This window comes from Mus musculus, chromosome 18, assembly GCF_000001635.26.
Source record: "Mus musculus strain C57BL/6J chromosome 18, GRCm38.p6 C57BL/6J".
Taxonomy (NCBI): domain Eukaryota; kingdom Metazoa; phylum Chordata; class Mammalia; order Rodentia; family Muridae; genus Mus; species Mus musculus.
The window spans coordinates 61,153,045-61,173,439 of NC_000084.6; the positions used below are offsets into that span (position 1 = coordinate 61,153,045).

At 45.0% G+C, this 20,395-nt stretch overlaps 1 protein-coding gene across 4 annotated transcripts in view; it reads right to left on the bottom strand.

The window, feature by feature from the left end:
* Hmgxb3 (HMG box domain containing 3) overlaps positions 1-20,395 on the bottom strand; it is a 45,774-nt gene that overhangs the window by 21,768 nt on the left and 3,611 nt on the right. Inside the window, exons 2-10 of one of the 4 annotated variants that reach the window (NM_134134.2) lie at positions 19,107-19,242; positions 18,164-18,338; positions 14,152-14,649; positions 12,441-12,539; positions 9,853-9,984; positions 4,571-4,717; positions 4,299-4,474; positions 2,216-2,388; positions 1,984-2,081 (exon numbers count right to left, since the gene is read on the bottom strand). In NM_134134.2, the coding sequence (NP_598895.2) occupies positions 1,984-2,081; positions 2,216-2,388; positions 4,299-4,474; positions 4,571-4,717; positions 9,853-9,984; positions 12,441-12,539; positions 14,152-14,649; positions 18,164-18,338; positions 19,107-19,240 (1,632 nt within the window). In that variant the 5' untranslated portion in view covers positions 19,241-19,242. Of the gene's footprint in view, positions 1-1,983; positions 2,082-2,215; positions 2,389-4,298; positions 4,718-6,113; positions 6,169-9,852; positions 9,985-12,440; positions 12,540-14,151; positions 14,650-18,163; positions 18,342-19,106; positions 19,243-20,395 lie in introns of those variants that run through there. The other 3 variants (NM_178277.1, XM_030250261.1, XM_017317779.1) reach the window with 3 other exon arrangements.

The following is a 20,395-nucleotide window of genomic DNA, read 5'->3' on the forward strand; positions in this document are numbered from 1 at the left end:
CTAGTTTCAGTCTCTACTGTGACAGTTTTCGAGCTATGGGTCACAAGGTTGAAGACACCACTTTGTAAGTGGGAAGGGGAACTACCAATGTGAGCATACATTAACTGTTCCATGTGTGCACTGACTGGGCTGAAATATAAAAACATCCTTGTAGGCTGGGCAGTGGTGGCGCACACCTTTAATCCCAGCACTTGGGAGGCAGAGGCAGCTTTTATTTCTGAGTTTCTGAGTTCAAGGCCAGCCTGGTCTACAGAGTGAGTTCTAGGACAGCCAGGGCTACACAGAGAAATCCTGTCTCGAAAAACCAAAACCAAACCAACCAACCAACCAAGCAAGCAAACAAAAAACCACTGAGGACCACTGGAATGTCTGAAAAAATACTGGCTTAGGGGATTTAAAAAACTACTCTAGATGCATATTGCAAGGAAAGCTAAGTACGGTGGCACCCACCTGTAATTCCAACACCTGGGATGTTGACACAGGAGGATCACAAGTTTGAGGCTAGCCTGGATTATATAGCAAAATCCTATCTTAAAATTAAAAACCAAATAAATGTTCTAAAGTAAATGGAATTATAAAATAGGGGAAATCACCAAATTGAATAAAAGTTACAGGGCACAAACTAATAAACAGTTAAAAACCATACTGTGTTTTATAGAAACCATCTTAGGAACACACCTTACTGGGAGAGCCCAGTGGTTAACTGGAACATTGCTATTGCAGAGAACACAGGTTCAATTCCCAGCAACCACATGCAGGCTCACATCCATTGTAACTCCAAAACACTCACACACATACACTTTTTTTTTTTAAGAACACAAATTAAAAACAAGAATTGGAACACTGAAATTCAGTCTACCAGAGTTTCAAGATGGTTAGTTCTGGAAGGAGGGTCATGACAGAAGTTATTTTCCTCTTTTATATAAAAATTTCTATACTTTTCTCCCCTGTTTTAAATGTATTCTTTGATAATTTCATGATAAGCATGCATCTCCTTCACTCCTACTCCGCTTGTGTCTTGCTAAGTGCACCCTGGCTCTAACTCACTGTGCAGTGCAGACAACCTTGAGCATGTCTTTGGCTCTAACTCACTGTGCAGTGCGGACAACCTTGAGCTTTCAATCCTCTAGCTCAGGCTGCCAAGCACTGAGATTACTGTGTGTGTGCCACACCTGCAACTGGACTTTCACAGCAATATCCTGACCCTATTCCTATATGGAATGGGAAACAAGCCCAGTTAAAAGACCAAGTTGGAGTATGAATCTAAAAACAGAACACTACCATTTAACGAAAGAATATCCCTGTCCTTAAGAAATACACAAAGAAGCATTACAGAATAAAGTTTCTGCACAAAGAGAGCAAATGGGACTCACATAATTAAAGTTGTTACTAATTACATTTGGGGATGGGGCTGGATATATAGTTCAGTAGTTAAGAGCATGTGCTGCTCTTAACCCATTAGGTTCTTAGCACTCACATCAGTAGCTTACAACTGCCTTTAAGCCTCTGACTTCCAAGAACGCTTGCACTCATGTGTACAAATCTATAGTCACAGATATATGCATAAATAAAAATACAGTAAGTCTTTAAAGAATTGCACTTATTTGTCTTGTGTGCACATGGAGGAGCAGGCACGCAAAGGCTGGTGGCCTCCTTCTCCCATGTGGGAAGAGCACGTGCCGCGCCTTTACCTGCTGAGCCAGCTTCCTGGCACAGGATCACATGTTAACAGGTGATTATGGGTAAAGATTTTATGGGTGCTCATTAAATGCTTTTGTTTTTGTCTATTTTAAAACTTATAGATATCCAAATAAAAAGCTTAAAAGTATGTATTCACCTAGAAGTGAAATTACAGTTTTATTACTCCTCCTAGAGGCCTATTACTGCAGAAACCAGCGTCTGCCTTTTGTCTGTGCCCTGTGACTCAAACATTCAACACTGAGGACACTTCCACACAGCGCTCCTTTTGGGACTGGGTCTTACCTTTACTTCACCAGTGCTAGGTGGCTGCTGGATGGGTTGGCCCAGCTGTTTCAGCGTGCTTGGCTTTAGGCCACAAGTCCTCACCGAGGGAGTCTTATCTGAGAGAACCAGAAACCAACCTGGTGACTTAAAGCCATTCGGTTTCCCCAGCTCTCTCCTTCCTGTTCTCCACCACCACTCCTGGCTCCTCACCACCAGAGAGCCCCTCCTCCCCATCAGAACTAGCTCTTACCCAGGGGGAAAGCCTGCCTGGCCCTGGGCAGTCCCACGCCGCTGCCCCGCCCAACACTTGTTGGGGCTGGTAGGATTGCTCTCATAGGTCTCGCTGCAGCCAGCAAGGAGGGCTTGCCTCGTGCTCTGCCTTTCAGCTCTGGGGCTTTGGGTCCAGTGGTGAACAGGTCAACTCTGGAGGGGGAAAAAAAAAAACAACCATGAAGGAAAGTGGGAAAATTTGGAGAAAGGAAGGAAGCCAAAGTATAACATCCAAATAACACTTTTTAGACAAACTGAATGAATGTAGACCTGCTGACCCCAAGGTTTTAAGCATAAATTTGGTGAAGTAAGTATCTGTGAGTCATCACAAAGACCTCTGTAATCCTAGAAGGAAGCTGAGGGATTCACGCCATCCTCGGCTACATGGTGAGGACAAGGGTAGGCTAGGCTCCATGAAAAGGTCTCAACAGCCCAAATACCTAAGTACTATGCCGGTATAAAGCACTGTCCGTGGTATGTGATGACAGGCGGCAGTACAGCTGTACTCTCGAATTCACCTCTAAGTAGAACAAGTGCTACCTGAAGCCTATCAAGCTCCCATGAGGCCGGCACTGACGTCGTGGCCAATGAACCCTGCCTGGCCTTCATCTTTAGCACAGCTAACTCTCTCCAGAGTGTCCATGCTGTTTTAAGGAGAAGAGAGGGTGTGGACTTGGCAGTCCACCCACACTGCTAACATCTGTGCAGAAAGTAGAAAACGGGCCAAAGAGACTCAGTGGCTAAGAGAACTTGCTGCTTTTGAACAACAGAACACCCGGGTTCAATCCTCAGCACCCACGAGGTGGCTTCCAACTCCACCTCCAAGGGTCTGATGCTCCCTTCTGCTATCCCAAGGACATCAGACTTCACACAGGCTTCACAGACACCCAGTCCAGGCAAAACACCCATACGCATAACAGTAAGTCCAAAAACGTAGGAAATACATGCATCACATGCATGTTTGTTTAAAATAATTCCTGACACAGTAGAGAACTGGAAATATTGACTGACCCTGGGAAATAAGGACTACATAAGGGGACAGAGAGGAGATTTTTTTAAAAAATGTGTTTATTTCTTATACTTTTAAAATTTGGACTATGTGAACATATTTCCTAGTCATTCAATCAAAAAAAAAAAAAAAAAACCTTACGAATCCTACTAGAAACCAAACGTGGAGCTAGTGATGTCTCACAGAGGCCAGTTCCCCAGGGGCGGAGGCTACCCTTGTGCTACGGGATGTTTAGCAGTCCGTCCCCACTGACACGTTAGCAGCAAACCTCTTCCCAGCGGTGACAACCACAATACCTCCCAGCACCACCACAACAGCCCCTGTGGGCAAAGTTGCTCCAGCTGAGAACTCCTGAGATGAGCAAGGAGTCTTCAGTTATGAGAGACAGATTCTGCGACACTACACGCAGAAGCCAATTAAGCCTCTAATAAGAAAGGAAAGGGGGAGAAAAGCCCACACTTCCTGCCTTCCTCTTTTTAAGGCGCCAGCCTGAATGCTTTACAAGCAATCTGTCCTGTGTTTATAATCAGTCACATATAATCTGTGAGATATATTCTTTACAACTCAAGGTCTTTCACAACTAGTCATAAGACATCAAGGGACTATATACCAAAGGTCAAACAGAAGCCAGAGATCAGATCCAACTGAGTCTCTGACCACCAGTCAAAGAATCTTTGCACAGGATGCCAAAATAAGTCCTCTCTTTCTAATTCCATATTCAGGATTGGTAACACATGTGGGTTTTTGTGTTTTGTTTTGTTTTGTTTTTTTAAACTCTGTCCACAAGCTGTCCCAGTAAGATCTGAGCTACTGCTAGGAAGACTAGCTGAAGACTACTGTTCGGAAGACTAACAAGAAAAGATGTACAAGGCCCGGATGGCGGAGCAGTCAGTAGACCATGCTGTGTCTCTAGGCAGTGGTGCTGAGCCTCTCTGGGCTCTGCTGCCCCTCTCGGGACTGCTGTAAGGATCCCTAACAGAGCAAACGTGGGCCTCTGCTTAGCTGCTGTTCTAAACATAGTCCCCATAACAGGTAATTACACTCGCATGCCTACCCTGGAGACTTTTTGTGAGCTTGGAGTAAACTGGAGGAGCTGGTCCCCTCAGCCGATGGCAGTATGTCCGGTCCAGGACTGTCATTCTCAGTTGTCCCCAGAGAGATCTCAGCCTGGGCACCACTCTTGACAACAGGCATCTTAGTTACCGCTGTACCACGATTCCCAGGAACTTCCTTGACCAAAACATGAGCATCGGAGACAATCACTTCCTCCCACTCTCTGTCCTCACCCCCTTCTCCTGGAGGAGCCACGTTTAAGAGCTGGCTTACAGCTTCTGAGTTCTCCAGAGTCAGTTTTGAAGCATTTTCCTTAGAGGGGTTTTGCTCAGTGGTGACAGACTGCTGATTTCTTTTAATCACAGAACCTTTGGAGGAGACACCCGAAGCCAATTCCACTTTGACTTTGGCTGGCTTTTCCTAGAAAAAAATAAAAGAGCTTGTATGCATAAAGGCATTTTGTAGCTGACAAATATTCTCTTTTGATTCCCTTTTTAAAAACACATGGGTAATAACTAAGGAAATGAGCCCAGCGAGAAGAGTTAAGATTACGAGTGTAAAAGTGACTTTATCTAAGGCCCCGGCCTCAGGATCTTCTCACTCAAGCACTGGACACCGCAGGAGTTGGTAGACAAACCCCTTCCCAACGTGCCTGAGCTGACCTCTGTCGCACCACGTGGTTTGCCGTGGGAGCTTTTCTATGAGGTTCAGTTTGTCCCAATGTGCTCAAGTTCACTCTCTTCACTCCATTAAAGCAAACCTCAGTCCCAGATTCTTCTGGGTGAGACAACAGGAATGACTTACACATAAGTCACTAACTTCAAAAAGTCAAACTAACCCATACCTGCTCATTATGTCAGAAGTTAGACAGGGGCTCACTGTGGAGCCCTAACCAGCCTAAAACTTGCTATACAGACCCATACACCATACTGGCCTCAAACTCTTAAGAGATCGTCTATCTCTGCCTCCAGAATGATGAGACTATAGGCATGAGATGCCATTCCTGCCTGTCAGATCTATTTCTAAAGTCCTTGCAGCCTCTGCTTTATTCGGTAAGTACAACTGGGGGAATAACAGCAGTTATACACAAATACACACGTATACAAATATGTATACTAATTTTTTAAACACTTGTCTCAGGATTAGGTTTTATGAAAGGTCCTATACATGAACTAAGAGAAAATCTAAAGATGGGTTCCACTCCTAATTCTGTGTGTGAGCTAGTGCAAGCTTTATCTGAATTATTTTCTCATAAATGGCAGAACTGGGTTCTCCATGAGGTGTACTAGACTCTTGCTGGTAGGGAATACAAGCATTAGTTACCAAGCCCATTCGTAATTAGGAAGAGAATTGTGGCCCCTACAAAAGCCTTGGCTGGTGGCTAGAGACTCAGCTCCAGCGCTGACTACCTCTGGCTTCTATTGGACTTGACATTAGTCACTTCAGTTCTGAAAGACACTGGACATTAGAAAACCCGACAGAGCAAGATAGCACTCTGGGTGGCCCAATTCTTCACTGCAGGGCCTGCCTAGATGCTGTATGAAATACATTATCTGTGGCTAATGTCATTAAAGTTTCAACCACAATCCCTTCAGACTTCTCCATCCATCTGGACAGTGTCCTTTTCCTGGCTAATGACCAGAAACAGATGACCTTTCAGTGACGGTTACAGGAGCTTTACAGCACAGCACTCTCAGATTCTAACACAGACTAGCTCTGGAGGAACAAGCATGAAAATTGGGGACTAAGTAAACGGCAGAGCTTATTCAGGGCAACACAGGGGAAAGTCAACCCAAAACCAACAGCCTAAACTCACCTCTTAAGATGCAATCTTTGAGCAGTACACTGCCTACCAAGTAGGCTATTTAAAACTGTTTGTGGAGAAAGATAATGAGAAAAATTGAACAAGCACTATCCAGACAATTTCACATTTGTCACTGACTCAACCTGAACTGTTTAAATGTTGCTTTAAGGTGGAACTGAACACACGCAGCTAAATAGTCACTGTCAAAGCATATGGAAATGAAGTCTTGAGCCACACAGCCCTACTCACTAGCTTTTATCCCAACTAACTCATGGGGAACCGGGGTGTGTATTTCTCAGGCTAACTTTAGCCAGTCTGATCCCAAGGACAACGGAAGAAAGGGCCAATTATTTTCCAACTGTCATGTGTGTGCATGTACCTTCAAAAAACAGTTTATGCCTAACTCAAAAATTAAAATCTGAGTCTTAGATTCTGCAGCTAATAAGATCATGATACCTGAGAAAGTATGGTTTCGTGGAAAAGGTGCTGCATAATTAGCTGTGGGAATTTAGGAAGTTACTTCTCTTTAATTTTCCTCAGAAAAGTGTCATCAATTGAAGTAGCCGATAACCAAAGCCGCCTTTACACCTACAATGATCTGTTACATGGATGCTACACTTTCTTCTCATACTCACTGTTGGTCAGGGAAAAGAAGTCTGACTCAGGAAGTCAAGATAAAGAAGCTAAACAGAACGTTCTCGTGTGATAAGTAAACCACGGGCATCTTATGTCAAGGGGCACACATGTCCTCACAAGTGCATACATAGTTAACGAAGAAAAGTCAACGTTAAACCAGAATCTGGGGGGCCAGGGACATGGCTCGGTGGGAAAGGCCATGCCGGAGAACCTGAGTTTAGTTCTTGAGGGAGAACCTGCTCCTACAAGCTTTCCTATGATCTCCACATGCATGCTGAGGTGAAGTGAGCACAAGTGAAAGCACACACACAAAGCGCACAAGTGACACACACATGCACACACACACACACACAATGCACAGCATACCTTTAATCCCAGCACTCGAGAGGCTGTACAAATGGATCTCTGTGAGTTTGCAACCAGCCTGCTCTACATAGCAAGTTCTAGCCACATAACCTATCTCAAGAACAAACAAAACGAAGGGGAAATTTTTGGTTTCTTTGGAGATTCAGTTGCGTCACGTGATGGAAACTGTCCTGAGAGGATGCTTTGCTGAGAACATACACCTGGTGTTTTTCTGGAAGCTGCCTAGAAAACGGGCATGTGGTGCTCTGCTGGAGTGGATCCTTGCGAGAACACGTGATGTTTGGAAAGGGTGTAAGTACAACGGGACAGACAGTGGATGACACTGTGTCACTGGTTCGCATTGCCAGTCTTTGCTGGTCTTCCTTGAGCTTTGCTGACTCTGGTCTTCGCTGACTGATACTACGGCACTGGTTCACCTGGCCTTCTTCACTCATCATAATTAGTCATGACTTTGTAGAAAAAAACCGAAAGATATTCCAGTAGCGGCCTCTTCCACGTAGCCTTGTGGTTTCTCCTGAATTGAAATGCTGTGGCTGATTCATGAATGGTGTTTGTGAGTGGATCGAGCTGGCACTGCTGATTCCTGTGACCTGAACTGCTGCTATCTTGATAACGAAGACTGGAATCGCTCCGAAGCACTATCTCTAAACAGGTCCACATCTCCCTTTGCCCTATTAACCTTTCCTTTCCACTGCCTCTGGGGCGTGGTGGGCTAGCAGGGAGGTTAAAGTATTTAAGGACCCTTATTAAAGTAGGTTTGAAAAAATCCAAGCATACAACAAACACTTCAAAATTACAAACACAAAATAACCTGGTAGCTAAGGGATCGAAAAGCCTCCCATGCCTGCTCATGCTCTGCCATGAACAAGCATAGAAACAGGGCACTGCAGCGGCCCATATGAGCTGGTGAAGGGAGACCAAGACTACAAGTCAATATCCCTGGTGCGGCTGGCAAAATATACCTGGGTAAACAGAGTGAGAATAAATTAACGGTGTTCCAGAGGAAACCAGGAAAAAAAAAACGGTTTTAAGCACATAAAATCCAACTACATTTGACTATATTATCAGATAGATATGGGAAGAAGGGATGATGGGAAGGAGGTACCTGGTAAAGTCACACATGAACTGGGCATGATGGTGAACACCTGTAATCCCAGCACTCTACAGGCAGGACGTTTAGAAGTTCACCAGTTTGAGGTCAACATGAGATACACAACACCCTCTCAAATGAATGAAAAAGAAAAGGAAAAGGAGGGGGTGGTGCAGGGAGGGGGGGGGTGAACCCAGGATCCACTCTGAGTATCAGGTGAAGGACTTGGATCTTGAGCTAAAGCGTGGGAAAACACAAGCTAGGCTTGAGAATAGTGCCTATGCAGCTAGAACACAGGGTACACAGCCATCCTCCAACATTAACTGCAAGGGAACAGTAGTCACTTACGGGAAAGGTTTGCAGCAATAACAAAGTTCAGGTAGCCTAGAACTCACTACAGAGCCCAAGGTGGTTCTGAACTTCCAATCCTGCCTACCTCCCTAGTGCTAGGATTGCACGTGTGCTCCACCACACCTGGCTAAAGGTAGTATTTTTAAGAATACTTAATGGTGGGCCAAGAAGATTGCTTAGAGGGTTAAAGTACTTGTCACCAAGCTTAATGCATGTGATTCTCTGAACACACATGGTAGAAGGAGAACCAGCTTTCAAAAGTTGTCCTCTTACCTCCATGTGTGGCACAAAGGACCCCCCTCATACACATAAGATAAATAAATGTACTTAAAACACAAAACAAACAAAAACCAGTGGCATAAAGTAAGAGGGAAAAATGCCACATAACTTAAACATAAGAAAATGACCTTTAATAATGGCTTTTCTTTTGATGGTACGAGATTGTGGATAACTTTTTAATTTTGTTTCTTTTCATCAAAGAAACTGCTGAATAGAAAAATGACTTATCTGTAATGAAAATGAAACTAACGACACTAACTAGAAATGAAAAAGGTGACTCTTCGGATCTCTCTGGCCTTAGCAGTAGAAGCAAAGCGACAAAGGATCATCATCCTGTGGAAAGAAGACGCACACTGTGCCGCCCGCCACCGTCACCCCAAGCCTACTGCCTCCAGAAGGTGACCTGTGGCAAATGTGGCTGCCCCGCCAAGCACAAGGAGTCCAACTGGAGCACCGAGGCTAGGAGACAAAACACTACGGGGACCGGGCAGATGGGGCTCCTGTATACTGTCCATCCCAGTTTCAGACATGGACTCCGTGAAGGAACACTTAAACCCAAGAAGGCAGCTGTTACAGCATCCAGGTCATCTTGAGGATTTCAGTTAGTCATAAATGTTCTGGCTTGGAAAAAAGATGAAAGAGGAGGCCCCAGTGGCCAAAGCGCCTGAGCATGAGTGTGAGGACCTGGGTTCTAAGCCCAGCACCCACACAAGCAGGTGCAGTGACCTGCAGCCACAATCCGAGTGCTCCTGGGCAGACCAGGGCGTGAGGAACAGCTTATCCTGAAATGTGCGGCAGTGACCAAGAGATCCTGTCTCACACAGTGAAAAGCACTGACCGACAGCCAGGGTTGTCTTCTGACCTCCATACGTGTGACACTGCACGCATGCACTCACACTCGCACTCACACAAACGAGTGTACACATACACCCATGTGCATCACAGACACGTTCAAGGTTTAAAACAAGCCAGTATTAACTTAAAAACAAAACATCTGTTCTCAGGGACCTGTTGTGGAATAGACCTTACCTTTGGGATCCACTTCCCTCCTAGGAAGTTACCACAAGTAGGGCACTTAGGTGGTTTGTGCCTGGTGACATAGGTAAAAGAACAACCTGGACTTGTGCATGTCCCGTGGCCCCGACGGGTGTATGTTGTAGTCTGTAAACACAAACAAATTAGAGTTAAAGCCAAGAATCCAGCCCAAGACTCTGCTGACTCTTAAAAGAGTTCCTTTAGAACAAACTCCCCACGGCTGCAGAGGTGCCAGCAGCGATGGCTGCAGCTGAATATGGCAGCCCATAGTGCTCAACGCTGTATCAGAATCTCGCTCAATCTCTCAGCGATGCCATTAGAGTGGGTATTATGCTTCTGGACTCCTTGGGCATCAGGTACAGACATACATGCAGGCAACATGCAGACAACACACACACACACATATACACACACACACACACACACACAGAGGTTCCATTGCTCTATAAAACACTATCAGAGCTGGAGCCATTCCTAGACTACATGACCATGTGGCTTATAGGCCATTAGGCCTGTTTTGTGTGAGAAATCAAGTAGTTCGAACCTATGGGCAAAACAAACAAACCCAAAACAGTAAGCAGAACTCACCGAGCAATTCTGGTGCAAGTTAAGAACAGAATGCAGAGAGGACCGCCTGAGTCGTCAGGCTCCAGAAAAGATCAGGGACTCTATTGGGAACTGGGCTAGAATCCCGGGGTATTATATTCAGAAAGTGTGTCTGCATTCTGCTTGTGGCCTGGTTACTTGGTAAGACTGAACAAAAGTGATGGGCCACTTCTTTAGCAGAGAAGCTTAATATTTAGGCTGTAGCACAGCCAAGGCCCACGGCTCTTATTCAGATCTACAGTGAGGGATGAGGAAAGAGCAAGGCAGACGTGGAGAACATCACTGTAACTGGTAAAGAGAAGCCTTTAACTCTACCCTGGGACACTGTCAAGATGCCCTGAAGGCACGACCCCCACCTCAAAGGCTCCAACTCTTGAAAATACAAATTCAGAAGACAGTCTGGACTGGGAGAGTTGCTGAAGGAGTTCCCTACTCAAAAATAATCACCCATGAACATTTCCCAGGTTCAACTGCCAAGGCACATAGAGGCCACTAAAGCTCCGGTGTATGTAGGTAGGACTACATCTTGAGTGAGCAGCACTGTCTAATGGTTCTGCACCATGTAAAATACAGGAGTTATAGGGGCATAGAGGCCTACAGCAAAGTTTCAGACCATCTCTGAGGCCAGACAGTATGTAGCAAAACTAGAGTCCCTGAGTGAATGAATAAATAAATAAAATTAACAACCTAATGGATAAATTAACTTTTTTAGAAACCTTAAAGTACTAAAAACCCATGGGACACAGTGACCCACACCTATAATTCTAGCACTTTCAAGGCTGAGGCAGAACTGCTGTTAGTTCCAGGCCAACCTCAGACCCCCAACTCAAATACTCCAAATAAGTAAATAAGTAATCTACTTCTGCGTATGTTTTAAAACTAAGACTTAAATTAAAAACTTGTCCACAAAGTCTTCTCTGACTTGTCTGGTCATTAAACAACTCTGGAAGGAATACTGAGGGTCTAACACAAACTCGTCTAGGAAATACTATGTTTCCCAACTCACTTTATGAGACCAATACCCCTGATGAAGTAAAGACAAAAAGTCTGTACAAAATCAAATATGTGGCCGGGCGTGGTGGCGCACGCCTTTAATCCCAGCACTTGGGAGGCAGAGGCAGGCGGATTTCTGAGTTTGAGGCCAGCCTGGTCTACAAAGTGAGCTCCAGGACAGCCACAGCTACACAGGGAAACTCTGTCTCGAAAAACAACAACAACAACAAAAACAAAAGTCAAAGATGTAAGAGGGTGAACTACAAGTTCATATTTGTAGATGACTACAAGTGAGCTTACCCCAGAAGTGCAGGTTAGCATTAGCATTTAATACACAATGAAGCTGACCAGTCCAGCTGGGCGTGGTGTTATCATCCTTCAAATCCCAGCACTTGGGAGGCAGAGGCAGGTGGACCTTTGTGAGTTCAGGCCAGCCTGGTCTACAAAGTTGGAGGCTAGCTAGAGTCACAAAGTGAGACCTTGTCTCAAAACAAAACAAACCCAAAAGAAATCTACCACTTCAACCAACTAGAGAAGAAAACCCATACCATCTCTATAAACACACAAAAGCATTTGAAAAATCCAACATACACCACTGATTAAAAAACAAAAGACAGAAAAAACAAACAAACAAACAAACAAACAAACAAAAAAAGACTCCTAGCAAATCAGAAATAGAAGGAAATTTCCTAAACTTGATAAAGGACAACTACAATACAAAATTCTATTGTTAAGTGATCATATTTAACAGTAAGGACTGAACCCTTGCTCTCTAAGGTAAAGAATGAGACCCAGGTACCTGTCTTTAGCACATCTATCTATTCAGTACCACAGCAGAAGATCTAGATGATGAAGAAAAGGATAACGGCTGGGGATGCAGCTTCAACCACAGAGGACATGCCTAACACATTTTATGTCCTGCACTGCAAAGAACACAAAAACAAACAAAAACTGTCGTGGAGCCCCAGTTCCCCACTACTGACCAGCTTGATGGAAGAAGGGTTCTCCACGACCGAGTAAGCAGGCAGAGGCAGCATGATGAACTGAGTGGCTGGAGCAGACGGGCTACTCTCACTGGAGTCCTGTGGGCAACGAGAGGACAGTTGCTTACACAGGGTGCAGAACACCCAAGGTCACCCGCAATACTAAAGACTACATTAAGCACAAAACTCCCGACAATGTGCTCATTCAATATGCTTGGCAAAATAAACCGTTATTTCAACCTAAGAAGAGAACTTAGACACAAGAGAAAATGACTACAGAAGATGTCATTTTCCAGGGGAAAAAAGTAAAGCTGTAATGGTCAGGAACCCCAGACCACATCAACACCCGTAAGCGGACTCCGTTCTTCTGACCTAGCAATGTTAGTAGCGCACTGTATTAAGTGGCCCTGGAGATGGCTCCATGGTAAAGAGAACTGACAGCTCCTCTAGAACACGATTTGTTTCCCAAACCCACGAAACAGCTCAAAATCGCTCTGAACTCTAATGCCAGAGTATCCAACTCCTTTTCTGGCTCTATGGGTCCCAGGCACAGAGGTGGTGCCCAGGCATGCATGCCTGCATGCAACTCTCACACATCACATACATCTTTTAAAAAGCACCTTCTTACCAGTGGCAATGCATCATGATCCTGAGACAGTACCGAGAAAACAGATACTGAACACGTATACGGGGGCTGGACAGAGCGCTCTGGGGCACCTGCTTGCTTCTACCCCAGTCATCTTATCCTGAAGAGGACTCCCGTTTCTCTAGGATGCTAGCCTGCCCAGGCAAACACTTTAGTTACAGCAATAGATCTAGGTCACCTGTGGCGTTTCCCTGAGTAAAAACCAGTGAGTTTTTACTTTCACCTTAGCCGAGAATCCCTTGGTACAGTGGAGAAGAGCTTGCTTTTTTTTTTTTTAATTAAAAACTTTATTACATTTAATTGACTTATCATGTGGGTATTCACATGACAGCCTGGGGAGGTAGGAGGGAAGCTTGTGGAGCTTTTGGCTTTCCATGTTTGACAGCAAGTACTTTTACCCACCAAGTCTTCTCAATGGCTCCAGATTTGTCTTTGTTTCTCAGTTCCTAGTTCCATAGCCCTGACCTTGAAGAGAAGGTGTTCTCCTATTCTCATCTCTAGCCAAGAGTTCCACTCAGGAACTCACACACAGTTCAAGGTATCACTGTGGTTTTTTGAAAGAGATTTTAGGACACGAAATCCTGGCAGGCACTAGAAGCATGAAGCTCTTGGCGTTGACTCACGGATACCTTAAGTACCCTTTCCCACTCTCCTAGCGTACCTCACCTGTTATCTTAGTAACCCAGGCTGAGAGGTGCTAAGATGCCCGAGAAACTGAGAACTATGGAGCAAGTCTAAGGCCCAGAAACATTAAAATACCGTACCCATGGGCTGGAGAGATGGCTCAGCAGTTAAGAGCACTGACTGTTCTTCCAGAGGTTCTGAGTTCAATTCCCAGCAACCACGCAGTGGCTCACAAGCATCTGTAATGGGATCTGATGCCCTCTTCTGGTGTGTCTAAAGACAGCTATAGTGTACTCATATACATAAAATAAATTAAATGTAAAAAACAAACAAAAAAAAAACCAAATTCCATACCTATACCCTTCATTACCCTGTTCAAAACCACACTGTGACTTTTAAAGAATACAGACAAAGCAGAAGACATCAGTTAAAGCCACTTACCCTCATGACTGTTACCACTGACAAGCTCTCCCCAACCTGGGAATGTGGCACGGCCAGGCTTCCAGTGGGGAGGTCTGATGAGCCATTTACTAAAGTCTCTTCAATTACCAGGCTTGTCTGGTAAGGTTGGTGGCTCTCTCCTACCTCCAAGGACGCCTCCTCCAAGAGCATATCGTGGCTGAGGATCTCTGAGGTGGCAATCTCTTGCACAGTACCTGGCTGGGGAAGGGCTCCCACTTCCTCAGCCAGGGCCTCCACAGCCAGGCACTGCTCTGCCATGCCGGCATGGCTGGCTACTACATCTGGGGAAGCATTAGACATGAGAGTAGATCCTTTAGGGGACATCTGGTTCTGAGCCACACAGAGCTCTAGCTGCGGGCAGCTCCTGTCTTCCTGCAGGGTGCTCTTGGGAATGATGATGTATTCCGATCGGGGAAGGATCTTTCGGAAACCTGGGATGTCCGGAACCACAGCAGTCAGTGCAGAGAGCTTAGAGTTCTGAGAATGAGGGAACCAGAGGGAGATAAACACAGATAAATGGCTGAACAGCTCACCAAGTCATTTTTATGAGCTCCTTTTTTTCCTTTTTTTTTGTCTGCAAAACGAACCAAATTCTACTGCCTGACTAATTCACAAAGATCAACAGCAATGCCATCTTTATTCGAATCAACAGACTTTACTTGCCTAAGAAACTGTAAAATGAATTAGACTCTGTTGCTAGGTCTTTCTGCAGTGCTAGGCATTGAACTGGGGGCCTTGTGCATTCAAGGCAAATGCTTTACATCTGTGGCACTGAACTCTGGGGGGGGGGGGGGGCATAGATCCTGGCATCTAAAACTGAGCTAGAACATCAGGTCTGCTCAGAACATCAGGTCTGCATAGTCTTGAACACATTCTATTCCCTCTTGAAGGCTTTAGCAACCACCTGTCAGTTTTTGTTGGAGTTTTTATAAAGGAACCTGGCAATTTGTGAATTTCTTTTAAGCTTTGATTCTTTCAAATACCAAACTGAGTCCTACTAGATTTTTAGATTTCATTTTTGAGTTTAAATGAAAACTCAAAAAAGCATGAAGTGCAACTGAACAGAGACTGAAATGGAACACATGCTGGCACTCAGGATTTGCGCCTCAGTAATTTAGACTTACAGGGATAAACAGGTTACCGAGCTAAGAACGCGTTGTGAGAGAGAAACTATAAAGGTCGAGGAACTATCTGGTAAGGTGCTGAATGTGTTAAGGAAGTGCAGGGGAAGAGACCTAGCATCTTAAAACTCAGAAATACACTGAAATTTGTAACTGAATTTTAACTTTAAAACAGCACTATTAGTATTACCAGTTAATACATGAGGAAATCAAGGTCAAACTTCATGAGGCTAAAAGTCCAAAGACACAAAATTTTGAAGAAATAAAAGCCTGAACTCCAGACCAGTTGTTGTTGTTGTTTTTTAAAGACTAAGATCAGGTACTAGAAACAGCCCTGCACAGCAATCAGTATCCAAAAGAAAACGGTGTTTGATTTGTTTTTTTTTTTTTCTATTTAAAACTAAGTCATCCAGTAAGAGAAACAGAACAAAGTGAATAGCTAAATAAAAATCCAAGTTTAACGGAAAAAAAAAAAAAAGCTTTCAAAGCATCCTTTAAAGGCACACGGAAATCAATTACAAGAACATCTTAGAAAAGTCAGAGGGAGAGTGGCTGGGAATACCCAAGGCTCAGAGGCAGCGCTCAGAGGGAAGGGGAACGAGGCCTCAGACCAAGTGAAGGGAGGTGGGCTGGAATGAGTCCTGTGTGCTTTCACTGGAGCAGGAAAGGGAAATGGCGCTTTCAAAACACCTCGGAAGTCACACAAGGGCAGAGTGATTAAATGGTGGCAAGTGAATAGAGAGGTCCTGACTGAAACAAAACAGCACCAGGCACAGGAGTTACAGGTCCTACAGGAGTGCCGACGGGCCACTAAGACAGACAGGTGCCAGAGGACTTGTGACAGTCTGTGAAGGTGCACACTCGTCAGCACACCAGACAATCAAGAAGTCAAAACTCAGTACAGAAACCTTAGCCACGGCTCAGCACACGGTACTGGATTTTTAAAAAACAGTTTTTTAGATTTAATTATTTTATGTAAATGTTTTGCTGGTATGTATGCATGTATCTAAGAAGGTCAGAAAAGAGCATCAGATCCCTTGGAACTGGCGTTACAGATGGTTGTAAGTGGCCATGTGGGTGCTGGAAATCAAACCTGGATTCTCTGCAGGAACAGCCAAGTGCTCTTAGCTTCTGAGCCATCTCTCTGTCCCAGTACTGGATTTTTTTATCTACTGAAGAGAAGCTTATGGAGCAGATCCTAATGTGGCGAGAACTCAGATAACTGATTTACTTTATCTATTTTATCTGTTTAGCTGTGTGAGTGTTCTGCCTACATGGCTATGCATTACTGTATGCTTAGGTGTGTCTGCGGCAGGGGGTAGTTCACCTGGACCTCAAGTCATAGATGTTGTGAGCCACCATCTTTGGCTCCCAGCATCACTGGTGCTGGGAGCCAAGCCCAGGTCATCTGTAAGAGCAACACCTGCCCTTCAACACTAAGCCATCAGGCCAGCCCTACATTGTATACTTTAAGTATATGAGTGCTACAAGTTCCCTTTTGTAGATGAGAAAGTCACTTATCTAGCGTCCTGGGGTAGTGGTGAAAAAGTGTACACATAAACAAACAAGCACATGAGCACCGACGACAGCCACCGCACATGACTACAGCATTAAATCTTGGTAGAAACCACAGCGTTAGCTGAGATTAGCAGACACAAAGACTGCTGCCTTATTATTTTAAACAGGTTGGCACTAAGGGTGGAACCCATAGCAAACACGCCAAGCATCCTCTGCCAGTGAGTTAAACTCCCTAGTGCTGTGACTACAGACTTCAGACTGTGAAAGCCACACTTCTCTTACACGTTCCCTCCCCAGTCCCGCCTTGGCTGAGGTGAGCTCCCATACTTGTTATAAACAAGCCATCTAGGGATAGAAATACACCAGCATCCTCCAGACTGTGGGTGACACAAAGCTACTGGAGGAGGAGGAATATCTAGACATCGAGGACAAAGAATCTGACTGGCAGTGGCAGAGAGACGCCATTAAGGAAAAATCCAGTCCGGGTACTGCACAGCGGTCGGAATCTTTGTTCTTCACATTTTCAAAAAGGAAGTTAGAAATGATTGTCTAATGTAAAAGAAAAACGTTTAGGGCAAAAGATTTTGGCCAGCAACCACAAGAGAGTTTCCTGTGGGAATGTCAGTGTTAAAAAGCCAAGCCAGGGGAAGCACTTGCCTACTATAAATGAAACCTTAAGTTCTTTCACCAGCCCCCAAAAACCAAAACAATAAACTATCAGTTTAAGTGATCATCAGTATACTCTGCCATGGTGAACTAAAGATAACACAAGGCAGACAGACATCAGTCTAAGTGCACCCTTGCTAGTACTCGAAGCCCTAGGCCCCAGCAGCAGCCTCGGCTGTCACCCTGCACTTCCTTCCAGTGCAGCTCATAACCAACAGACAGAGGTACACGGGGTTACACAGCAGCTCGGCTCCACTGCTCTCTACATGAAGCTAACTCCTGACTGTGATGACACCAGTCACAACCACATATAAACTGGGCAGGCCGCACTCAGTCAGTCATATGAAAAGATGGTGCAGAAGAAATGCCTGTGTGAACCACTACATTAAGGAAAAATGTTACTGTGAGGATATAGGAGGAGCTCCAAGTTACAGAACAATTCAGAAAAGGACCCAAAGGCTCACCATAGAGAACTCAGAGAATGTCGGCTCTCTGTTCTGCTGCAATGTAAAAGAAGGCAGAGAGAACATCATGGGTACGGAGGCAGACACAATGCCAGGTTCAAGAAAGGTAATTTAACAGCTCTTCAAGAAGTAAAGAGTCATGGGAACAGGGGAGCTGGCCTCCCCAGCTCTCTACCCGTTAAACCAATGAGGGAGAAGGGGACCCGGGGAAAAAATACTTACAGGATCCAACCCTTCCTTCTCTAGCTTGGCTTTCTCCAAGTAGTAACTTCTCTCGGCCACGCTGAGGAGCCTCCAGCTCTCACTAATCTTCTTATTGATCTCGGACTGGGGCAGGTGGGGGAGCTCTTGCTGCACTTTCAAGTAGATGTCGTAGTAGTACAGTAGGTAGGCAGACCTGCAGAACCAACAACCTCCCTGACTTTAGCCGCACTCAATGCAACAGGGTGCTAGCCAAAAGCCACTAAAGCGAGGCAAAGCCAAACTCTCCATTCAAAGCACTGTTTCTAAACAAGCAAGAAAAACCAGGTGAAAATCTGGAACACCCCTGTTAAATAATCAAATACAGCCAAATATGCAGGGCTGCTGTCATTGTACTCGAAGGCAAAGGTGACAGTGGGGGCGGATTACTCGGGCTTATTACACACACACATTACTATTCTGCCTTTGGTCACCTAACTGGCCAAACCTAACCCATCAAGAAAGCAGGTAATTATCAAAGTGGTGCAGCTCTGTTAACTCAGCCAGAAGGAAACTGAAGTGTAGAACATCTGGAGAAATCACTGGCATCACTTAACTATAATACTCGTAATGTCTTCTTTAAAATATTCAAATAGTAATTGCATAATAGAAATAACATACAAAAGAGTCTACAGAGTCTAGCAGTCTTGTAACATATACAAACTCTGTCCCTCTGCAACCCAAGTCTCTGCCCTACATCAGTGACCACTCAAACACACAGACACACACACATTATCGCTTTCTCCCCCTCCACTATGTCAATGCCCTTTCTCCCGTATCAATGGCCCCTCAGACCGTCTCTCTTCCCCACATCAATGCCGACTCTGACAAATGCACTCTAAATGAATCTTGTGTCTTCTTCAACACAGCTCCCCAAGCAAATTTGTTGATAAGTACCATCAGTAACCAAAATACTATGGCTAACCTGGGTTTCTTGGCCTTCTCTCCATGTATTTTATACTTCTTCTTCTTCTTAGGCGGCCCAGGGGAAGTGTAATAAGCTTCCTCGATTTCCTCCATCAGGACAGTTACCTCAGCACCATCATACGGGGCATCCATGGCTAGAGGAGACAGAGGTGAACACAGAGTTTTAAGTATCCAGTGTAAAAGAGCAGCAGACTCCAGGGCAAATCAGCAACCGTTAGGGTCTAAGGTTTAGATGGTTCCCAAACTCCACATGTGGTGCTTGATGCTTACAGAGTTCAGAGCTCCACTTGGGCCCTCCTGAGTGAGACGCTCTAGAGGATAAGAAAACCAAATAAATGCCTCCAACGAGTATTTTGTTTAGGCAAGTTTGGTACCACAGGTTTTTGAGACCCTTCATTTACATTCCCTCCTGGGATACAGCTGTCCCATATAATGAGAACTTCATCAAAATCCAGACTTCTTTTTACATTGCCTGGCCAAGAGTTAAAAGTTCTGGTCCTACCCTTACAGTTTCACCACCCTAAATAAGTTTCAATGATTCAATTAAACATGTAATAATAGGAACTTTGTTAAAAAAAAAAAATAGTGGGCTCACCTTTCTCAGACTTGTGTTCATGTGTTAGGGTGCTGTTACTGTGGGTGCACGTGTGTCCTAGGGTTTCTATTAAACCTAATAGAATAGAACACCAATACCAAAAGCAACTCATGGAACAAAGGGCTGACTTTAGCTTAAGAGTTTGGTTCCATCTAACAGTCCATCACTAAGGGGAGGCAGGCCATGGAGGAGGGCTACTTACTACTGGTTGGCTCCTCTGTCTGCTTTCTTATACCACCCAGGGCTGATGGTCCTGCCATAGTCAGCTCAAGCCCGCCACCCCCTACATCAATCTTAGTCAAGAGAATACATCACAGGCTTTGCCCACAGGATGATCTGGTAGGGGGTATTTTCTCAAGTGAGGTTCCCTCTTCCAAATGACTCCAGCTTTTGCTGAGCTGACATAAAAACTGGTAGCACAAAATGCATGGGAGGGGCCGGTGTGCGCATGCGGGGGCCAGAGGTCAGTCTTGGTATTGTTTCTTAGACGCTGCCCATCTTGTTTTTTCAAACAGGGTCTCTTCTTGGCCCGAAGCTCAGCACCCTGTGTGGGCTGGCTAGCTGGCGAGCCCAGGGACTGCCTAGCACTGAGCGAGCCACTCTTTAAAAACATCTGAAGCTTCAACTTGGATCCTTATGTTTACCCATGGTAACTGTCTCACCAGCGAGGCCCATTCCCACAGATTTACATG